The sequence below is a fragment of the Rhodamnia argentea genome, chromosome 2 (assembly GCF_020921035.1).
Source record: "Rhodamnia argentea isolate NSW1041297 chromosome 2, ASM2092103v1, whole genome shotgun sequence".
NCBI classification, from domain to species: Eukaryota; Viridiplantae; Streptophyta; class Magnoliopsida; order Myrtales; family Myrtaceae; genus Rhodamnia; species Rhodamnia argentea.
The window spans coordinates 8,093,650-8,116,148 of record NC_063151.1 but is presented as its reverse complement, the minus strand read 5'-3'; the positions used below and the strand labels follow the sequence as shown (position 1 = coordinate 8,116,148).

Genomic DNA, 22,499 nt, shown 5'->3' with positions numbered 1-22,499 from the left:
TTCTTGCGGTCCGGTTTGTATTTTTGGTGCATGGGAGAGAAGGGTGGGGGGTCTCATGGGAAAGAAGAAATGTGAAAGATTACAAATAAACATACGATAGTATCGAAATGTGAGGTGTGTTTTGGACATTAGAGTGAAAACTCGAGCATCTTTGTGGTATTTTCCGTTTCGATTAATTGCGGGGGCCGTTAGCCTAAAGGTTTTATTTTAGGATTGATATTGGGTTCAGCTCGAGCATGCCTGCCCACTCGATCGGCTTCCAAAGTGCACATGCGGGAATCATAGTCCATAGAGGCCACATCGAAGAAAAAAGAGCAGCTTTCATGCGTACGGTCCTTGTATGCTAAGCAGATTAGGGCGGTCCTTGCCCCTTGCAATCCTCGCTACGTGTTATGGTCCCGATCATTTGGATTTGGATCCATCGTAGACCTGGCGCAACCTATTTTTCCACGTTGAGAAGATCGAGCAACATCCTTTCTTGGGATAATAACACAAATAGTTCATGAATTTTGGTCTACGTGACAATGTGTTCTTCGAACTTTTGATTTGTTCAATGTGGTTCTTGAACTTTATTCCAATATGCAATTTCATCCACGAACTTTTAATTTGTTCAATGTGGTCCTTAAACTTTTGGTCCATATTCAATCTAGTTCTCGAACTTTTAATTTGTTCAATGTGGTTCTCGAACTTTATTCCAATGCATAATTTCATCCATTAATTTTTAATTTGTTCAATATGGTCCCTAAAATTTTGACCCATGTTCAATCTACCCCCGAATTATATGAAAACATGAAAATGTTATTCTCGAACTCAAATTAATGGAATGATGACATCGAACAATTTTCATATAATCTAGAGACTAAATTGAACATGTATAATAAGTTTTGAGGAACTTATTGAACGAATTTAAAATTTAGGAACCACATTACATATTTGATTTGGGGGACAGGGGAGGCAATTTCTTTGCACAGATAAAAGTGAGAGCAAAAAAGACATTTCATCCTCTCTCTCTCTCTCTCCCATCGCCAGTTTTGATAGCGGGAATCCCACAGATCCCTTCTTTGCCCCGCAGGCCCTTGACAAAGGATGCAACCCAACTAAAGCCACCTTGTCTCTTCTCTCGGACGCATTTCTAGTCAACACTCGCATCGAAATGCTCCTTCGTGCACGTACTCTCGTGTCCCCACCCACTACCAGTGCCCACATTCGTCTACCTATCGTGGCCCGTACCCGACCCATGTCAGCCCAATCCTAAAGTAGTTTTCCATGGATGGTTGATAATTGGGGCCACCGTTTCATCAAAAGTAGGACACATCTCGCCCCCCGCCCGTACAATTTTGGGATAACTACATAAACGGTCCTTAATCTTTTACTCAAAATGTAACGCGATTTCCGAATTTTTAATCTGTTCAATATGATATGTGAACTTTGGCCTGATGTTCGATTTGGTCTTTGGACTTTGAATTTGTTCAATATGATCCTTGGACTTTTGGTACATGTGAATAATAATGAACATGTTCATATAGTTCGAGTAACAAATTGAATATGCACTAAAAGTTTAAGGGCTACATCAAATAAATTAAATGTTCGGAGACTACATTACACATTGAACGGAAAAATTACCAAAAAAGTCATAAATCTATTATAATTTTACTAATTCAGTTCTAAATATTTTTTTTGCCTCAATTTAGTCATAAGCCTTTTGTATTTGTGTCAATTCAATCATTCTAACCAACTTTGGCTTGCCGCCGCTGTCGTGGATACTGACCGGTGATTATGTGAATGCCGATGCCGATGTGGATATTTTTTAAATTTTAAATTTTTTCTTTTATTTCTCTTTCCTTTTGTTTTCTTCTTCATCTACCTCTAATCAGTTGCCAGCAAGGGCGAGGTGGGCCTCGCCCATGCCAAGCCTTGCCACCGTCGCCGGGCGAGCCGGGCGATGACGGCGAGGCTCGGCCTCGCCGGATCCGGGCAAGGCCGAGTTGTACCCTCGAGGGTCGAGCACCACCGGGGTGTCCTCGATTTGGTCCATCGTGTCTCGGTAGTCGTTGGAGCCGTACGCCGGGCATTGCCGCATGAAAGGGGTTGTCACACGGGTGAGGTTGTTGACGTGGTTGAATATGGCGCTCGCGTTCGCCATTGCGCCCCTTAGGGCGATCCTAGAAAGGCTCGAGAAGTCACTCATTGGGTCACCCACTTTGAGAACACTTCCACACGGCTTCTTGTTCGGGGTGTGATCGCATATCTAGGCGAGCTCGGGCTCGAGCAGCCATGGTGGTTGAGCTCGCCCAACGATGATGGCGAGGCTCGGCTTGGGCAAGGCCGACCTCACCCTAGTCGGCTTTGGCCTCTTGCTGATCTAGCAACGAACTAAAGGAAGGAGGAAAAGAAAACAAAAAGAAAGAAAAAAGGGAAATTTTTTTAAAAATTAAAATGTTATTAAAAATTATTCACGTCGGCATTAGTGTCCACATTAGTGCTAATCGGCGCTCACGTTAGTGCTGGCCGGCCAAAGTTGGCCGGAAGGACTAAATTGGGATAAATGCAAAGAGTGTAGGACTTAAAAAAAACAAAAAAAAAAAACTCTAGGATTGCATTAACATCATTGCTATAGATTTAGGACGTTTTTGGTAATTTTCCCATATCAAATCAAAGTTCATGGACCATTTATGTCATTATCACAAAAAATTATTTGAATTCACACGCTCTTTGCATAGGAATCACGACGAAATGAACATGAGGCATGACGGAAAACTCGGTTCGCCACCGGACCGTAGAAGGCCCCGGCGACGAATCGAGGGAGCTTCTTCATGCGATTAAATGGCTCACATACCTTGATGTCGCATTTACGGCACCAGGCTTAGCTCCTCTCTCCCTCTCGCTCCTTCTTTCTTCTGTTTCCCTTTCTCGCGATGTTCTGGGTCAAATGGGGACCAGAGAGAGAGAGAGAAAGCGAGAGAGAATACGTGTGGTCCGTGGCCTTTTTCCAGCTTGTTGGGTCTCCGTCGCAGCAGCTTCCCACCACCTTTCGAGAGTGCCCAAACAGAGCACAAACCGGGCCCCATCTTCTTTCCAAAGGAAAAACATGCCGAGGGACAAATCAGCCTTATCGAAAATACCACACACTACACGCCTTTACCTTCGCGCACGAAAAAGACCAAAGTGTTTACTCACTCTAGCGTCTCTCGTCAGGTCTTGCCCCCCTAGCCCTGATCCGAGTTCGAATTTCTGATGTGATCGAACTGCAACCTGGAGAGAATAAGAAAAGCAATTTTCGATGATGACCCCTCCCCCCAGTCCTGTTCAGAGGACTAACAACACCAAAGATCAACATGGTATTACGGATCCGGTCAATCTTATTGCTCTAGACATCTCTCGATCGGAGGGTTTACGGACAAACTTGTATATGATTTGGTTCCACTTTGGTGTTCTTGTGACTTAAGAGACACGATTATTATAACACTCTCGTTTGAATAATCTAATGACCAAAGTAGACTTCGGATGGCCACAGGATTCAAGTGCTGTGTTCGAATTTGGAGCTCCATAAATTGGTGAAAAGTCAGCCAGAAGATAAATAGTTGCGAAGGACCAAAGATAAGAGCATTTGAGCATTGTCGAGAGGTTCTTGGGTAGGTCTCTTTTGTGAGCTTGTAATACATATTTGAGTGCAGCAAAGGGGGAAATTGTCAAGGAAAAAAAAAAAAAAGCCCCAAAACATATTACCCTTTTATCAATTCAGTCCTAAACCTTTTTATGTTTGTCCATTCAGTGCTAAAGCCCTTCCCATTTCGTTAATTCAATCATATTGTCCGGAAATCGCTGAAGGGGATGCCGGCCGTCTTCGCCGGTCTTGGCTTGGAAATTTTTAACAATAGCTTAATAACATGAGAGGGAAATGACCGTACTTAGAGTGAAGACGATTGTCTAGATGAGAGACGATATTCAGAAAAAAAGGATTTCACCCTGCCGTGTGCACAATGTGGCAACTTGCTCGACACTTTCAACAAGACAATATTTGTATACTTACAACTAATGGAAGCCAGCCTAATTGGGCTGCTAGAGCTGGAAGAGAGTGTGCACGGCCAATTCGAACCTCTACAAATCTCCCTTGCAATTTCTCTTCGTCCAAACTCATTAGCTTATGGTGTTAATATTACCAATTCGATTTGTGCATAGACGTAATTTTTGCCTAACATGAGCAAGTGCCCATTGGAAAAACATGGGGCAAGCCAACCTTTATATTTTTATTTCTAAAACTTCAGCTAAAAAAGTGAAAAGTAAATATAATATCAGGGCTTTTTGTGTTTTTTGTTTTTACTTTTTCTTTTCTCCTATATTATAGAAATTCGGGCTTATTTTTAGATCCTGAACATGTTGCAAAATTCAAGTAATTCACAACTTCAAGTGTATCTTCCTAAAATCTTTACACACAACTTCTTTTTTTTTTTTTTGCACAAAACTAAATGAACTAACAATGCTGACCAAAAAATCACACAAGATAGTGTAAAAAAGTGGGTCGCGTTTGTCTTGTTGACCCCATAGGTACACCAATGCTATTTCTTTGGGTTTAGAGCTCAAGTAGAGTCGTGGCCACCTCTGTGGTCTCGCGAGGAGCAATCATTCCCGTCGATATGATTGCATCTCGGTTCGTCGTAGTTTATACATGGAGTGGCATTGCTATACGAGTGTCTTTTTTAGCGTTACCTTGTATAAAAATCTTTGGGACCAAAGCAATTGAGCCGGGTCAACCCAATTTGAACTTAGACTCAAATTGGGCCAAGCCTCAATTAAACTGTCAAACCTAATTTTACAAAAATTAGAGCCAAAAATTAGACAAATGGAGGAACCCGGGTCAACTTGGGTCGACCCGACCGGGCCCGATCAAGCCCGGACCATTATTGGGCGATTCTGCCCAATGAGCCGATGAAACCAGCCCACACAAGCCGTCGACCCCCCCACGGCCTCACCCTCACGGTTGCGAAAATTACCAAATCGCCATCAATGAAGTTACCAGAATGACCTCACCAAATCTCAACCGTCCATTGCTCATCAAAGCTTGGCCATCAAGATTGCCTAGTCATCAAAAATTGATTGGAGTTATTTGGATTGATCTAAGGGCCACAATTTGATCTCACATTCAAACTTCATACTGTACAAATTGTTTATTGTCTACCAAGAACATCTTAAAACATCAGAGCTGATGCATTGCATGCATGGCAGTAGAGCGCGAAACACAAAAGAGAAAAAGAAGAAGAAGAAGACAATCTCTCGCAGATCCTCACAACATCGAGAGCAACTTCGGACGAGTGGAATCACTGTCGCTGCTGGTCAACGAAGAAGCGATCTCCCTCTCAAATCTCTCCCCACCCGCGTTCCCGCTCACTTCCACGGCCGATGGTGATGATGATGATGATCTCTTCCCTCTTCCTCCATCTCTGGCTGCACTGCCATTGACGTCGCTTGTCGTGAAACTCGACCAAGACCCTCCATTGTCATCGAGCCCAAACTCCATCTCCATCGCCACGTCCATCTCGCCACCGACCAGCCTCGCCTTGGCCAGCCATCTCTGCAACTTCCCGGACGTCGTTTTAGGCACGCTTCCGCTCTTTGCCAGAACCACCAGCCCGACTTCCACCTTCTCTCGGTTCAAGATCGCATCTTTTACACCTTCGCACAGTCCCCTCAAGGCGTCGCCGTTCAGTCCTTCGCTCCTCTGCAGCTCCGCAATGACGGCCACTCTTCTCGAGCCGCACTCGAACGCGGCTATGCAGCCTCCTCTCAGAAACTGCGGGAAAGCATCGTAAGCTGCGGTTTCCAAGTAATGCGCATGATGCGCACGTGATGACGTCTCTATATCGATTTGGTGGTGTTATTGGGATGATGTCTGAACACCGACCGGTCACGTAGAGGAACCTCTCTACGCCTTTGACTACTCCTCTGTCTCCTGTCCTGAGGAAGCAACTGCTCACCTTGTTGCTAAGTCTTGCATGAAAAGTTTCTCTTGTCAACGAAGGGTGGCCGAGATAACCAGAACCGTTGCTTGGCGATGAGACCCAGATCTCTCCTTCAGTTCCATCCTGGACAGGCGCTAAAGTTTCTTCATCTACAACTACAATCTGCATGTCTTCTTCTGAGGATGATGAATCATCATTTGTTGAAGCGAGTCTCGCACTTGGCAAGAGCTTGTTGTGAGTCGGGATGTTTGGGAAAGCGGCCAAATCGTGACTGGTGGGTCTCCAAGCCGTCGACACAAAAGTGCAGTTCTCCGCTAGTCCGTAAGATGGACATAGGGATGATGGGTTTAAGCCGAAAGGCGCGAACGCATCGACAAATTCGTCTACCGGGCCTCTGTAAATGGGCTCGTTGATTATGATCAGGTTCTTCATGGAGACCAGGTTTATGGGCGAAGTTCCCCTCTCGACGCCACCGCGCCTCACCACCAGTGGCAAGGTGAAAGATGGGACTGGAGTGCAAGTGGCTCTGAAGTCTGTGATCAGCTCAAGCCAAAGCCTCGGTCTTTTGAGGAATGAAGGAGGAGATGTGAGAACGCACGTTGCACCAGACACTATCGTGAGCAACAAGAACATGAGGCCACAATCATGGTACTGAGGCAGCCATGAGGTGATCATGCTATTCGGGTGAAGATCATACGCTTTTCTTGCTGCCCTGACGTTATGAGCAGCCGAGCCGGCGGTCACAAGCACTGGTTTAGGGATCCCAGTGGCTCCTGAAGTGTACTGAATCAAGTACACATCTTCCGGCTTGCACCCATTATACGGACAAGAAGAAGGAGAAGGCGCGGAAGGCCCTAACTTTTCATTCGTTTTAATCCCAATTTCTTCGGTTGAAATCCACCTGAGGTTCTGCAACATGGCGGCAAACTTCTCGTCACGGTTTACGGAATTGGGAGAGACGTAGCGGTTGACCCTTGTGATGTAACCAAGGGGTGCTATGGCGGCCTTGGGCTTCGTCTGAGAGAGGGCTCTGGTAAGGTGGCTGTGGCTTTCTTTAGCGAAAGATGGATCAGGTGGCAACATGGGTATGCTCACAAGTCCAGCTCTTTGGCATCCGAAGATGATCTCTATGAGCTCAAGCCCCGGCGGGCACAAAACGATCACGGTGTCGCCTCTCTGCAAAGGAAGAAGCAACTGCAAAGAGATGGACCGGGCGGAGTCATTGAGCTGAGAGTAGGTCAGGGTGGTCGATGCAGTGCCACCGCCGCCGCCGCTGCCGATGCCACCGTCGACCCAAACGAAGGCCGGTTTGGACCGGGAGGCCGGGAGTTTGGCCCACACGGGGAGGTAGAGGTCGACCACGGGTTGGTCAGGGAACGAAGGGTCGTAATTCTCCCAGTTCATGGTGGTGTGTAGGTTGTGACGCTCGGGGTGCGTTGGAATGACAAGACCGTGCCGAGGAGGACATCTTTATAGGAGCAGAAGGACCTCAGGAGGATACTGTAGTTGAGAAATACCGGTTTGTTCGATGCAAATCACTGCGACATCCCCTCATTGTCTCGGAGTGTAGATTATCAAAACTCGGGGAGGGAATAAACCTTCGATTGAACCAGAATATCCCACTTTCGACGAGTTCGAGGGAATACTTTTTCAACTGAGGTTGTCCCCTTGTTGATGTTCGTATTCTTACTTGGGGATCGTCCACGCATCGGTTTTTGTGCCTATGCTGTGAGGACATCGTCCAACTTGACCCCAGCCGTCCCCGTCCCCGTCCCCGTCCCCGTCCCGAGTGTTATCGCAGATGCTGAGGTAGAAAACTCCCTCGTGTGCTCTAGCTGGAGCCGGGGGAGAGAATTTCTGGGGTTCGTTGACTTGGTCGATTTTGTTTTTTTTTTTTTTTTGTTTTTTTGTTGTGTTTTTTTTTTTTAAGTCTAATTAACGAATGTCCTGAAGTATTTGTTAAGCACACTTAATGAAAAATAATTCGATTTTTCAAAGTATTGATTGTGTCTATCACGAAAACGGTGATCGCATTTGGAAAATGCAAGATTTCCTTATCTAATTGCTATTTGAAAAAGTCTAAAAGGAAGCCGCTAGCCCGACATACTGTAATTATTTCTAACCTCATGATTTTCTAATTAACGAGTATTTTATGCAAAACATGAGGTGATGATGTGTGGATATACGGTCAGAAATATCCGACAAGATTATCAGATTATCATGAAAATATTTTCTTTTGAAAAATTACCAAAAAAGTCTTAAACATATTTGCAATTGTGCTAATTTAGTCATAATTTTTTTTTTTTTGTAGATTCAGTCCTAAACATTTTGCAATTGTGCCAATTCAACCTATCCATCCAATTTTGACCCCTTGGCAACATAATATTATATATTTTATATTTTTTATTTTTTTCCTTATTTTTCTTTCCTCTTCTTTTTCCTCCGGTTCACCGGCGTGAGGCGAAGCTTGCGGCGACTCTCGTTGCTGCCGATGGCCAATGGGGGCGAGTTTCGCCTAAGGCCATTGGCCGTCGCCTCTAGCCAGTCGCCGGCCAGAGTAAGAAGAAGAAGAGGGAAGAGAAAAAAAAAAAGGATAAAAAAGATAAAAAAAAATGAAAAGGAAAATAAAACATAATAAAAGTTTGATTTTTTTAAAAAATATTATGTCGTTGGATGTTCGGTGTTCATGTCAACTCCAGTAGGCCAAAATTGGCCAGGTGGATTGAATTGAAAAAAAAATTCAAAACTGAATTGACACAATTACAATAGGTTTAAGACTTTTTTTAGTAAACTTCTCAAATGCTTTTCGTATGTCCAAAAGTACAATTTTTTTCCAAAAAAACAAAAACCTTTGATCCTTTAAACTGAACGAATTGTCTATTATTTGATTAGCAATTAGAAAATTACTGAAAGAATGGAGTCAAATCTTCAAGGAAAAGTACTGCCTTAAAAAAGCATAGCTTAATTCTCCCCCCCCCCCCCGCCCCCCCGCCAAGCGATTTCCCGCTAAGGCTCCCGTGCGCCTTTTTTCTTTTTTACCCAAGGTTTCGAGGGTTGACCATGGAGTGTTGTGTCATAGGATCCGCTGCGAATTTATAAGGCATCTCTCTCATAAACGGAGCAATTGCATCGCTAATCCGGAGTAAACGGGGAAAGAAAGTTTTCACCAAGTACTCGTGCATTTGGTTTGCATCGCTACACAATAACAGAGTGCTTAACTTTATAGGTCGTTAATGATCTATCGCAAAGACAATATTAAATTCGGAAACCTCGCATGAGACTAACTAGATTGTTCGGTCTTTGCCGTGGTATTAAATAATGAAAGTGCTGATGCTAGCGCGATCGCAAAAAGATACGAACTTGTCAAATCACCTCTCTCAACGATTATACCCATTTATACAGAAATCACATGTTCGCGATGACTCGATTCGAGCAAACAAAAATATTCGACTGAAAGTCTCGTAGAGGAGACTCCACCGGCCATCCCGTCCTCGCAAACAGTTATGTATTACCTCAGAAATAGTGTCGATTGGACTAATACCATTTTCAATCATTTTGGGTCGTTTGCTTCGTGTTTCGACGAAAAAACGATGCTTGATAATAAAGATTCGCATATTCATCAATCAGATAATCTAGTGCTAGAATACAAAACTGGAAGTCAGATTATCACTAAGGTATAGAGCTGCGCACGGATGAGGTTGGCCGAGAGAACAAAGGAATGGACTCCGTATCCGGGGCCGTCTGCATTCCGCAAAGCCGTTTCTTTGTGGACACAGCGGATGTCATTGCCTAGTTTTCTTTCTCTATATCGGCACTTCACAGTCACATGGCACTACCACTTCATTGCCGAACGGCTGTAGGGTCGTCTCCTCTTTCCCACTTATGGAATGTTTTCAATTATGAGCAAGATTACTTCCCAGTGCCATAACATTCCAACTCTAGACTGACCAGCGAAAGCATCGAACAACAAAGCAGCTCTACTTTCTTTACTCGCAAAACTATGGACAACTCTAGATGTCACGAGAAATCTAATAGAGTTGAGATGCACAGCTTTCAGCTTTGGAAATGGCGAGGACAACCAGGGGAAACCCAACCCACCTTCCCAGTATCCATCTCGTCATAATGACACAGGATTAGCGCAAAGGGTGACATCAAAGAAACCCGTTCTTTGCAGTGATCTCGCCAAATGACGACGGACTAGGCAGGTTGAAGCTAGTTTCCCAAAATAAAGGCATAACAAATCACAGTTTCAAGAAGGGTAAAGGTTCATCCATCAGTATCAGTATGGAGATTAACAGCATGCTGAGACCCGGCATGAACCCCTAAAAGCAAAGCTCGATTGGAACATTTTGCACAGTTCACTCTGGATTCAACTTAACTGCAACGTGTCCAAGAGAAAGAAGAGTAATGTATACGCTTCACCACCACGCCACTGCACTACCGCAGATGTGGAGACCATGATTCATGCGGATGATCACCCAGGGCCAGAATGCAGCAGAAGTACAAAAATGCACACAGAAAGGACAATTCCTTGTCATGTTTTTCAATGTTCGCCCCAGGGGGATGGGGAGAATGCAGAAAAAAGATGCAGCAAAGAAATTGTCAGACGATAAATTGTTGAACAATAACATTCAATTCTTTCTTCTTTCCACCAGTTATGACTGATGGGATATAACACCTAGGAACCACTATCATGCAATATTTAACAGAATTTGAGCGGGGATCTCATGGAACTGCACTGACAATTTACAAGGTACAGAAAGCTCATCTTTCGAGACTCAGAAAAATTCAAGCTTCTGGCACCCGAGTTGAGTACCTTCAAGTTGCTTTCCAGGATCTCAACTCTTATCAATTGATGGACAAGAGACCACAAAGAAACCTCCCCAGTCATTGTCCCCAAGTATAAGCCCTAAATCCAAGAAGCTGTGTTATAACTAAGAGATCATGACAATCATAGCGCATTAATTCAATTCATGTAGCAACAGATTTATGAATAATGCAAAAGCACTGAACTTTAGCAGCATGAGGCCGCACAAATATAAAATTCATAGATGAAGAAAGCACAAAGCTAGAAAATTATTGGATATATGCATGTGCAAACTGAACAAGGAAAAATTAAGATGTAGAGTCTCGCCAACCAACTGGAACAAACACCAACACTCAAAAAAGCTAACAAACCCCAAAAAAGATGTAGTATATACCCAAAACTCATTACAAAGGAAAGAGAACATATTTGGAAATGCATAGCATCATTTAAAGACTGTTAACCAAGCAGTAGCATCAATTAAAGACTGTCCCATGTTGGGCAAGGGAAAATATCCACATTTGGCTTTGCCACTTCCTTTTACAATGGAAGATGAGATTCGCTACAATGGTTAAAAATCAAATAATCTCTATGCAAGCAACTCAAGCTCTAGTAGATTGGCAGATCAATTGGTTCTATGAATATCATAATGGTGATTGCTAAGGCATTGGGCATACGAAAAAGTTGAACTCGACAAGCTTCTTTAAGTTCAATGGATGAGACAACAGGACACAAATCGTAATTGTTATGCTATAATGGAGATAAATGAGCAAGGGAAAACCAAAAGCATGCTTGAATATGTATAAAAAAAAATGGCCAAGGAGTCACAATTACTTCTAGGGGTGGAAGGTATCCTAGTTCCTTCAACTGGGGGGAATAGGTATACCACATGGAATTCCATTTTCAACTCAAAGAGCATCATCTTCTACAATTTTTATCATTCACGGGTTCGTTTAATGAGTAAAAAAATGAGACACTTCAACCACTTTGCATTGCACTTTGTCCATCTCATCCACAAGGTTGCACTTGCACTAAGCATCTTATAATCAGGAGACCACTTCATACAGGCGAACCACGTACATGCTACCCCAAATGATTAGTTCTCAGTTGATACTCTGACAGCAACCATTGGTCTGACTCAAATTTTTGACTTATATGTATTGCGTCAAATTTAGCTCGACTCAGTGGTAACCTATGCTACAACAATACTAGAACACGGTCATTCTCCATTCTAAGAAATAACACAAGCACATCATCTTATAGTGATTTAGAATTCAATTTTCCATTGATCAAAAGGAAAACTATAGTATACATCCAACTTCAAAAACTCAATCAAGTCTTATCCTCCTCCATAAAAACTATAGTATACATCCAACTTCAAAAACTCCAAAACAGTTGAAACTTTCTATACGCAAGCTCTGTCCCACAGACTTGCACGCATCCCGAGAATTAAGCACCTGTATCTTTTATAGCAGGATTGCTTGCTGGAAAGCATGGTTGACAAAAATCAATTACAATCACGTACTTCTAACAAAAAGCATATAGAACTCAAATAAACCTCATGTGCAACCATAAAAGACCAAAAGCATGGCTATGAGCACAAAAGAAGCATCATATTAAAAAAGGCAGCACAAAGGTACACCTATGCATGCTACCTAAAACCCATGCAGGATGACCACAGAGCAATTTGTGGACACATCATTTCCTAACATAAATCTCAGGAAACACCATAGAACTCTATTGACACTCGGTACACATAGACCGTTCTTATCAAACACCACACATTGAAGTACATTTTTATATCACCAGTTGGCAACAGACTTAAGAAAGTTATAACCAACTGAAAAAGGACAAAGCCCAAACTGTATATACTGAACCTTTCAACATCTGCCACGCATTGCGGTTTCCACATCTTAAAACCGTAAGACAAAACATCATATGTTAGTTCCAGAGGAGGATTTCTCGCCTACTTGATATGGCAATGGGCATACATAAGTAGTCATGGAAGATAATTAACACATTCAACACTAAATGTGTAAATCCTTATTGTTTCCCCTTCCTGTGCAAAAATAGCAGGTTATGAACCTGCATATTCTTAACTAGCCAAAATTTCACTACCAGAAAATCTCCACCATCAATCTAAGGCTTTGGCAAAACAGCATCTGATGAAAATCGTATCTATTGCCCAATGTGATAACCAACTCACAGAAGCATAATTACCTTAAAGCGAAACAAAGAACACAAAAAAATTATAGGATGATGACATAGGCACTTAGAATACATTTAAGATGATTTATATGCTCAGATGATCTAGATATATTGTCAAAAATCATGTACAATGAGTGCATACAACAAGCTTTCCAGTTTCATCCTTCAATAGGCAAGTAGGGGAAGGGGGAAGATAGGAACCAACCCAGCAATTCTTGGGTCCTATTTCAAATCTGCAGTCATTGGCTTAACAGTACAAAGAGCACGATTGTACAGATCTAGCTACTAATCCAACACCATCGAGAGAGATACTAACATAACAGCTAACACTACAGCATGTACTCGACAAACTTAAAAAATCCGACAGTCATCCAGATCAACAGAACACACTTGTCTTTTTAAAATATAAAAGGTCCTCCTTCAGACTAATACTGGAGTGTAATACAATTGCATTGTACAAAACCACCTCAACAAACAAACTAGCGCACACTGCCCCCAGTATTTCAGCTTTCGAGATCCACCAGGACCAATAATGACAAAGCATGACAAATGACATTTATAAACAAAGAAATGATCTGTTTCTAACCAAGAACCAGATAATTTCATAAAAGCACACATATTAAACAATTCTAATAATTTGCATTGCAGCATTTGCTACACTAGGAACTGAAGTGAAACGCATTATACCCAAGATTAAGAATGCTATTTATAGGATCCAGCAGCTGTGGCTGCTGCGGGTGGTGTTGTTGCTGCTCTTCTACCTGCTGCTGTTGCTGCTGCTGTTGCTGCTGCAGGCTAGCACCGGCTGCAACAGCTGCAGCACTCGAAGGTGCACCCTTCGACTCCACAAACCTCCACAAGTACCACGACGCAACTGAACGATATGGCCTCCATTTCTCACACATTTGATCCATCTGTGATGGCCTGGGCAATTCCTTGAGCCCATAAAGAAGCTGTACTCCTTTCCGCACTCCGAGGTCATTTATCGGCAGAACATCTGGTCTATGCAACGAGAAAATCATGAAGATGTGAACCGACCAAGACCCAATTCCGTTGACCATGGTGAGCATCGTAAACAGCGACTTATCATCCATATTTACAATTGCGGAGTCAGATAATATCCCATTCTGGTACTTCCTAGCTAAATCATGAAGGTAACTTGCCTTGCGAGCCGAAACCCCGATTTGCCGAAGCTGGTGCGGGTCTAGCGCGAGCACAGTCTCGGGAAGGACCCCAGCCTCGTCACCACAGAGAGCAATGAAGCGCGTGTAGATCGAGGTGCCGGCTTTGTAGGCTAATTGCTGGTAGAGAATGCTCTTCGTGAGGGCACGGAACGGAGTGAGGAAGGAGTCGAATGTAGGCGACGCATGGTGGTCGATGAGCGTCGCGAGCAGGGGATCCACGTCGCGGAGGTGGCGGATGGCGGCCTCGACCTCACCGTCGCAGGACAGGGAGCGAGCGACTATCCGGGGGAGAGCGAGGGCTCGCGGAGTGACGATTCGGTTTTTGGAGGGCTTCGCGGAAGAGGAGGAGGAGGAGGAGGAGGCATTGGCGGTCTTCGATTTAGCGCTAGCACTGGCGGCGGATGGCTTCGGGTCGGGCGTGGACGATTCGGGCGAGAGCTTGCGGATCTTCTGCGGGCGGAGGGGGATTTTGGACGGAGGAGAGGCGGATTGCAGCGGCGGGGCGTTGATTACCTCAGGGGTGGTTGCGGCGGCGGATGAGGAGGAGGCTGGGTCATGGCTTGGCTGGGGTTCGGTGTGGTTCTGGGTCTGGGTCTGGGTTTGGTCGCTCATAAGTTCGGGACTCGAGGTGAGACTAGTAACACAGCGGACGAGTGATGCGACGGTGGCGTGAGAGGCAGAGGGGGGCGGTTCCCAGGTGGTACCGAGTCTGGAGGAGCGAGGGATCGAGGGCAAGCGTGGACTACAGAAGAAGCTGACTGTGCGTGTGAGAGACTGCACGAGCCGCCATGCCTGGCTTTTCTTCCTTCTATCAGTTGGTTCGTTTCTTCTCCTGCCGAGGAGAAAATGAAGCGCTTCAGGGAGGGGAGCCATCCTCACGCTCCTCGATGGCGCGTGCCTCGCGTGCGGATTCACTCTTTTTTTTCCCTTCTTGGGCTTTTATGAGGGGCCTTGAGCGTCGACCGTGGGAAAAAGACTTTCTTGGGCTCGGCCCAGTGGATCAAGCGAATCACAACAGCATCGGGCGGGACCCACATATGCAGAGCTTTTACGCGTCGCCGGCGAAAAAATCAACGGTCATAATTCATCCAATTGCCGACGAAGAAATTCCCGTCGACGGTTCTGTTCCCCGTCGACAGTTCTATTGACCAGTGGCAGTAAGAAATTCAATACAAATGCGAAAATAAACGGGGAGTTAGACCAAGCGATTTGAATTTCCTTGACTAAATAATAGTTTAGACATTACGAACTAAGCATCCCTACGAAATGCTAGAGATAGAGACAGCGATTTCGGCGTCCCGACCCGCCCTCGCCCTCGCGGCCGCGGCATGACAAACCTGTGAAGCACTAGGCTTGGGCTATTAGCATGCCGGTGACATGGGCTCCGTTCAATATCTTGAATGAATAAGGACATGTGCTTGAAACGACCACAAGATCCTCATTGAAAAAAAATTCCAGTGTGCTTCCGGTTTTGAAGCATGCGAGCTCACTCCGCCTCAATTAACTCTTGCGCGATAGAGTGGGCCCACATGAAACCTAGGCGATCTAGAACGATTGACATATATAGTTTTAGGATTAATACAATGAAAAATCCCAAATCCGTACATATGTGATAAATTAACCTCAAATTAATTTTTTGATCACCAAAAATCCCAAACTAGTACATTTATGACAAATTAACCACTCGTTAATTTCTATTAAATTAAGTTACTATCATGAAAAACCTCAAACTAGTACACTTGTGACAAACGTAGAATAAAAATCTCAAACCGATACATCATTTAATTATTACGTGTCATCTAACTCATCAATTTGACGGTAAAATATAATAAAGGGTTAATTTATAACATATGTACTAGTTCGAAGTTTTTGGTGGTCAAAAAATTAGTTTGCCATAAATTTGTCACAAATATACCGATTTAAGGTTTTTTGTGATATTAACCCATTTTTTTAGGAAAAGTTCAAAATAAGGCTTTCAAGTGCTCTCATTTTTTTCAAATAAGGGTCATTATTTCAAATAAGGGTCTAAAGTGCCTTCATTATTTCAAAGAAGAGCTTATCTAATGGCATTTTTGTCATTTGCCTTTTTTTCATTATTTCCCTTCCTTTTCGCCAGTGGTTGGTCTCAAGTGATGGCTAGCCACCAACAAGGGCTGAGCAAGGTTGCCCTTGATGGCCCCACTCTCGGTTGTGGTCGTTGAAGGCCATGGTCGCCTCGCCCAAGTGAGGAGACTTTTACTTGTGGTCGTCGGGGTTGGCCTCTCCCAATCTGATAAGGGATGCGCTCATTGGCAATAGGCGAGGGTCGTTGGGCACTCACCGGCCTAACAGAGGAAAAAAAAAAGAAATGGGAAAAAGAAAAAAATTAAAATAATAAATGACTAAAATGCTCTTGGTCGGACCCTTATTTAATTTTCACAAATATGGGCTCGAAGTACCCTCTTTGTTATAAAGAGGGCCTAACCAAGGGCATTTTCGTCATTTCATTTTTATGTTTTTTCTTTTCTTTTTTTCCTATGTTTTGGTCAGCAAGAGCTCGCCTCGATGGCCACAAGCAAGGCGACCCTCACTTGGGTAGGGCAACACCGCCCTCGCGGTAGTGATGGCCCCAAGATCTCACTCTCTACAAATTTTCTTGATGAGAGCGACTTGATCTCCATCAACCTAGATGGCCATTTCCATTCCCATGACCAAGAAACCAAAGCCAAAGAAACCCCAACAATGGACCTTGAGAAGAAGTCGAGAAATGGTGAGTTTGAGTTCTTGGCCACCAACATGAGCCCTCACAAGAGGAAAAATCTCAAATAAGGATTTCAAATGCCATTATTTTCTCAAATAAGGGCATGAAGTGGTCAGTGTTTCAAATAATAACCTGAAGTGCCTTCTTTATCTCAAATAAGGACCTAACCTCATCGATCGGCTAAAAATTTTGGTTGATTAAGGGCATTTTCGTCAAAATGCAATTTTAACCTAATTTTTAGTTAAACTAAATTAAAATAAAAAATGTAAATGTAAAAGTAAAAAAAAAAAAGGGAGGCCCCTCCCGCATGTATCTCCTTTCTCCCAATTTTTTTTTTTACTTTTTGAAAAAACAGAAAAAAAAAAAAAAAAATACAGAAAAAATGACGAAAATGCCCCTACTCAATGGTGAGTCGAGCCATTTTTTAAGATTGGTATGACCACTTCAGGTCCTTATTTGAAATAATAGCTACTTCAAGCCCTTATTTAAGATAATGAGGGCATTTCATGCTTTTATTTGAAATAAAGTCAACTCTATATCCTTATTTAAGAAAATAAGAGTACTTGGGGCTCTTTTTTGAAATTTTCCCTCCACAAGATGAGGACTGCCAAAGAGCTCTTCTTCAAGGGAAAGCTGCTTCTTTGCTGGCAAATGCAGCAGTCCGAGAGGCTCAAGAAAATCATCCTCAAGCCCAAACCCAGAGACAGTGAAGAAGCCATAGAAGGGGCGCCTCGATGGCTGGGTGAGGGTCACTTCGTCGCAGCCGGCGAGGGCGGCAACCTTCATTGGTCGAAGCAAAGCGAAAGAAAAGAAATGAGAAAAAAGAAAAGAAAAAAAGGAACAAATGAAAAAAAAATGATGAAAATGCTTTTGATCGAGCCTTTATTTAAAATAAGGTTCACTTTAAACACTTATCCGAGAAAATGAGAGTCTTTCATGCACTTGTTTGAAATTCTTTCTTGAAACAATCTTGTATGAGAAAACAATCACGCTTTATGCTCTTATTTGTAATTTTTTTCTCTATTTTTATGCTCTTCTTTGTAATTTTTTTCTCAATTTTTATGCATCGGATGCAGCAATACCTTAGTCCATCGCTGCTTCTCACGTACGTAAGTGCCAAAAGCAAACCATGCAGCGTCGTCTTCGTCAGCACCATCCCCAATTTTTCCAGCTTTAAAGGTTCATTCAAAGCCACATCCTCCCGAAAACAGGGGATTCAGTATCTCTACCGCCATTCCATCTCGCAAATAGCTATTATTGGTTTCTCCACGTCATGCGTCGTTGATCTCTCCTCATTCCGTCTCTCTCTCTCTCTCTCTCTCTCTCTTGCGGGGAGAATTCACGTAGTGATTTTTCCGATCTTGGTTTGGCTTCTGTCCGAACAGAACTTAGAGGGAGAGAGAGACAGAGAGAGACAGAGAGATGAGTTTCAGGGAGGACAATGAGGAAGGGAGGGACCTCAAGAAGCCCTTCCTGCACACGGGCAGCTGGTACCGCCTCGGCTCGCGGCAGTCGATCATCACGGCGTCTTCTCAGTCCATCCGCGACTCCTCCGTCTCTGTCCTTGCCTGCGTCCTCATCGTCGCCCTTGGCCCCATCCAATTCGGATTCACCGTAGCCACCACCCTCCTCCCCTTTCTGTCCTTTTTTTTTTTCATTAATTTATATCCACTCGATGTGGAAATACACGAATACGCAATTCCTACTGCGTGCAAGAGTCTCATCCTGTGAACACACCAGAAGTATTTCTCGTTTTCTTCTTGTGTGCATGTTTAAATGACACGCTCAGATGAAATAAGCCAAGGGATCACAAAGTGGAACAGAGGAATCATGAAATGATGCGTGCATTAGTGGTTTATTTGATTTCTCAGGGCAATGGTGCTTGAAATTCATCAGAAAAATGAAAAAAAGCTGCTGAATTACCCTTGTGTGACCTGGTGGGCTGTGCAAAATAGATAGGTTCGTTCATGGGAACATGATCTGTTGTTGATTCGTTTGTCTTGCTGACAGTCCGGCTATTCTTCACCTTGCCAAGCTGCAATCACACGGGATCTCAGGCTCTCTGTCTCCGAGGTGTTGCATTCACATCTCTGTTAAGGATCCATTCTCTTCTTTGCTTTCTGCCCTTAGTTTCATCATCCTCGCTCGTAAATTGTGTGTTTCATAGTTCTCTGTGTTCGGCTCTTTATCCAATGTTGGCGCGATGGTTGGGGCTATAGCAAGCGGTCAGATTTCCGAATACATTGGAAGAAAAGGGGTAGGCAAGAATTCAGTTTGTTTCTCTTATAAATGCTAATCAAGGATTGCTCTTTTGATTTCCATGTTTATCTGTTCAAGTTGAGCTGGCTGTGTTTCTGTAATTTCTTGATTCAATTATACAGTCTTTGATGATTGCTGCCATTCCCAACATCCTCGGATGGCTGGCCGTATCATTCGCCAAAGTGAGTGTTCCTTATCATCCTAAGGCCTCCAAAATCAGCTCATGTCTAAGGCAAATACATAGGAAGATAAACACCTTATGTCTTTGTCTGTTTAGGATTACTCTTTTCTCTATTTGGGAAGGCTGCTGGAAGGTTTTGGTGTGGGGGTTATATCATACACGGTATGGTTTCCGAACCTTGTCCAACCCTTCTTTGCTCTTACATTTTCCTGGGCCATCTGCAAAACTTGTTAAATGATTTTTAGGTCCCTGTGTACATATCGGAGATAGCACCCCAGAACATGAGGGGAAGCTTGGGATCAGTGAATCAGGTGAATTTTATTTGGTAACAAACGTCTTTCGAGTTATGTTGTTATATAATGAAACCTTAAACTCTTCTACTATGAGAATTGGTTCTGAATTTATGTGTTATTCGGTACAGCTCTCTGTGACTATCGGTATAATGCTTGCTTATCTGCTGGGGCTATTCGTTGAGTGGAGGCCACTCGCAGTTATAGGTACTCTACATCTTATGCGACTCGCGTTCGTAGGTTGTTTGCTTGCTTTTTAGTGGTCTTGTTTCTTGCAGGGATCACTCCAAAGAGGTGATTCTAGTTGCAAAGTTGATCATTTGCTTAATCTTGGCATGTGATTCTTTGCTGGTATAACAAACTGCATTTTAGTAAAGATTGCTGAGATTGGACTTTCGAAAGGATCAACAATAAAGAACTGGGGATTACATGTATAGAGGAATCATGTAGATTTCTTGCATTACTACTTTTGTAATATTTGCCTTCTTAAATCTATTCTGGATTGTCTACTTGTATTACGAACATTTGGGTTGTCGAAACTTCTTTGTAACTTGACTAAGCCTAACTTTAAACTTGATTTTTTCACTGACACCAAACTGGTCGATGTTGATTAGTGTTTCAAGGTCTCTTTTTCTCCTTTTTTTTTCAGTCCAGATGCCAGATTTGGATGGTGATTGCCAATAGTATCTTAAGATTGATGTTGAGAGGTTATTAAAACATCTCAGAAGTCAGAACAAGCATCACAACGAGATAATAACTTCATTTTCTTCAATTTTCCAGGAACTTTACCTTGTCTGCTTCTGATACCTGGTCTGTTTTTCATTCCGGAATCTCCGCGATGGCTGGTAAACTTCTTATAGTGCACGGCCCCTCATGTTCTTATTCCAACATTTTGATACCGTATTCATTCTCATGCTATATGCCCCTAAATTATTCAGGCAAAAATGGGCATGACCGATGATTTTGAGGCTTCTTTGCAAGTTCTCCGAGGTTTTGAGACTGATATAACTAGCGAAGTGAATGAGATCAAGGTAAGAGTTTCGAACAGTTGGTCTGTAGACGTGCTACGAATTTATTTTTTCTAGGGTTTGGTAATTCCTTCGAAATGTGCATTCTGCAGAGATCTGTAGCCTCAAGTACCAAAAGAACTGCAATTCGATTTGCAGAGCTTAAACAGAAACGATATTGGTTTCCTCTGACGGTACCATTCCTTTTCTTTATACTTCATTTTTTTTCCCTCTATCTCAGTTGGCATGTTTGACAGGTAGTGCTAACAGCGGACCTAATTATCTGCAAAATTAAAATCTGCAGATTGGAATAGGATTACTAGGTCTCCAACAGCTTAGTGGAATAAATGGCGTTCTCTTCTATGCGAGTATCATTTTCCAAGATGCAGGTACTCCTCAAAGCAAGTAATTGCACTTGAACAGTTCTATTTTTTGAATTGCTGACATGATGAACTTTTTGGTTTGGTGTAATCATCGATAGGGGTTTCATCGACCAGTATAGCAACGTTTGGACTCGGTGCTATTCAGGTAAAGCTCAAAAGTACTCATTGTGAAGTGGATAGTATCTGTTTTAAATGGATGTCAATGAATCATGTGCCCAGGGCATGGTGATAGCGAAGACTCTGTGCTGTTTAGGTTGTAGCCACTGGAATTAGTACTTGGTTGGCGGATCGAGCAGGCCGCCGGGTTCTCCTCATTGTGAGTTTGAGAATGATTTCTAGACTTGGTGATTGCATAGCTTTTAAGAAAAAAAATTTAAGCAGATAATTGAGCATGCAGGTTTCTAGCTCCGGAATGACCGCTAGCCTCCTCACAGTCGCTGTAGCATTCTATGTAAAGGTATTGAAGTGGACTTTCTCGACCAGCTTCAATTCAGATTACGCGCTCCAAAACCTATGAACACATTTGGTAACGGTTGAGTATTCTCAATCAACTTTTGGTGCCTTGTTAAACGGTTTCAGGGTTTTGTAACGGAGGGCTCTGATATGCATGCTTTTCTTGGGATTGTATCGGTCATCGGAGTCGTGGTATGCTCAAAATCTCGAAAATTAGGCAGGTGACACTCAGTTACATGTCCATTCCATAATCATACTTGCCCTACCTTTTTCAGGGCTTCGGAGCTTCGTTCTCGCTTGGCATTGGATCCATCCCATGGGTTATAATGTCCGAGGTGAGGCTCGCCCATGTTGCAAAAGCATCAAATACCAGCAACTCACCTGCTATAACCAAACCTGCAGAAATTTGTTTGACAATTCATGTTCCAACATCATGAATTGGGTCCGTCTCCGATTACTCTTTATTATTGATTGTTTTGTAGATCCTTCCAATGAACATCAAGGGACTTGCTGGAAGCACAGCCACACTTGCCAACTGGTTTGTCGCCTGGCTCGTCACCATGACGGCGAACTTGCTCCTACATTGGAGCGCTGCAGGTCTCTCTCTCTCTCTCTCAGAGCAAAAACTACTGAAAAGTTTTCCTCCCCTGAAATTAGGTGAAATTTTCAACTCATCTCTCATGGCAAATCTCACTTTGTATTTAGGTACCTTCACCATGTACACCCTTGTGAGCGCCTTCACTCTGGCATTTGTGTGCCTCTGGGTCCCTGAGACAAAAGGAAGAACCCTGGAAGAAATCCAATGGTCCTTCAGATGATGTTCTGCTTCATTTCCCACTCTGTTCAGCAACTGTTAGCCATGTATTTGCCTAGTCATGAGAGGCCATTATGGTTCTTGCCAAAGGGGAAATGCATTTTCTGGATTCCTGATCATGTCCTAATAGACCCTCCTTTTATGTTCATTTTTTGCCTCCATTCCTCACTTGGCCTCTACAAGTTGTGTCCATAAATATGGCCTCGTGACTACTTTCTC

General features: G+C 43.3%; 4 protein-coding genes across 5 annotated transcripts in view; 1 reads left to right on the top strand and 3 right to left on the bottom strand.

The window, feature by feature from the left end:
* Positions 1-18,211, bottom strand: part of LOC115738758 (zinc-finger homeodomain protein 5) — a 25,381-nt gene extending 7,170 nt beyond the window's left edge. The window contains exon 1 of the mRNA XM_048273796.1: positions 18,194-18,211. The gene's annotated coding sequence lies outside the window, so the exon portion shown is untranslated. The remainder of the gene's footprint in view (positions 1-18,193) is intronic.
* On the bottom strand, positions 5,282-7,374 carry LOC115738715 (long-chain-fatty-acid--AMP ligase FadD26-like). Its single transcript, XM_030671427.2, is given in 2 exon segments — positions 5,282-5,860; positions 5,862-7,374. Coding segments are annotated over 2 exon segments (2,079 nt in total). The 5' UTR covers positions 7,362-7,374.
* On the bottom strand, positions 10,544-15,042 carry LOC115738669 (alkylbase DNA glycosidase-like protein mag2). Of its 2 annotated transcripts, none has more exons than XM_030671365.2 (2): positions 13,657-15,042; positions 10,544-10,866 (listed from the first exon to the last, which is right to left on the bottom strand). In XM_030671365.2, the coding sequence occupies exons 1-2, from the start codon at positions 15,024-15,026 to the stop codon at positions 10,845-10,847; spliced, it is 1,392 nt and encodes a 463-aa protein (XP_030527225.2). In that variant the 5' UTR covers positions 15,027-15,042; the 3' UTR covers positions 10,544-10,844. The 2 variants fall into 2 exon arrangements, with proteins under 2 accessions (XP_030527225.2, XP_048129750.1); XM_048273793.1 differs by lacking the exon at positions 10,544-10,866 and having other exon boundaries at positions 12,161-14,830; positions 14,871-14,983.
* LOC115738694 (sugar transporter ERD6-like 6) lies at positions 18,196-22,499 on the top strand. The gene is made up of 18 exons (XM_030671403.2): positions 18,196-18,507; positions 18,904-18,966; positions 19,061-19,150; positions 19,275-19,334; positions 19,430-19,495; positions 19,579-19,644; positions 19,755-19,830; positions 20,404-20,468; positions 20,562-20,654; positions 20,744-20,824; positions 20,935-21,019; positions 21,112-21,158; positions 21,267-21,329; positions 21,411-21,470; positions 21,593-21,658; positions 21,742-21,801; positions 21,949-22,063; positions 22,172-22,499. The coding sequence occupies exons 1-18, from the start codon at positions 18,316-18,318 to the stop codon at positions 22,282-22,284; spliced, it is 1,461 nt and encodes a 486-aa protein (XP_030527263.2). The 5' UTR covers positions 18,196-18,315; the 3' UTR covers positions 22,285-22,499.

Excerpts from the sequence above, each read along its gene's own strand:
- LOC115738669 (XM_030671365.2), bottom strand. The coding sequence starts at position 15,026 with ATGGCTCCCCTCCCTGAAGCGCTTCATTTTCTCCTCGGCAGGAGAAGA. Across the intron at positions 10,867-13,656 it reads AATAGCATTCTTAATCTTGG|GGCTTATACTTGGGGACAAT; the intron begins GTATAATGCGTT and ends TCTTGGATTTAG.
- LOC115738694 (XM_030671403.2), top strand. The coding sequence starts at position 18,316 with ATGAGTTTCAGGGAGGACAATGAGGAAGGGAGGGACCTCAAGAAGCCC. Across the intron at positions 20,655-20,743 it reads GCGAAGTGAATGAGATCAAG|AGATCTGTAGCCTCAAGTAC; the intron begins GTAAGAGTTTCG and ends TGCATTCTGCAG. Across the intron at positions 21,659-21,741 it reads TATCGGTCATCGGAGTCGTG|GGCTTCGGAGCTTCGTTCTC; the intron begins GTATGCTCAAAA and ends TACCTTTTTCAG.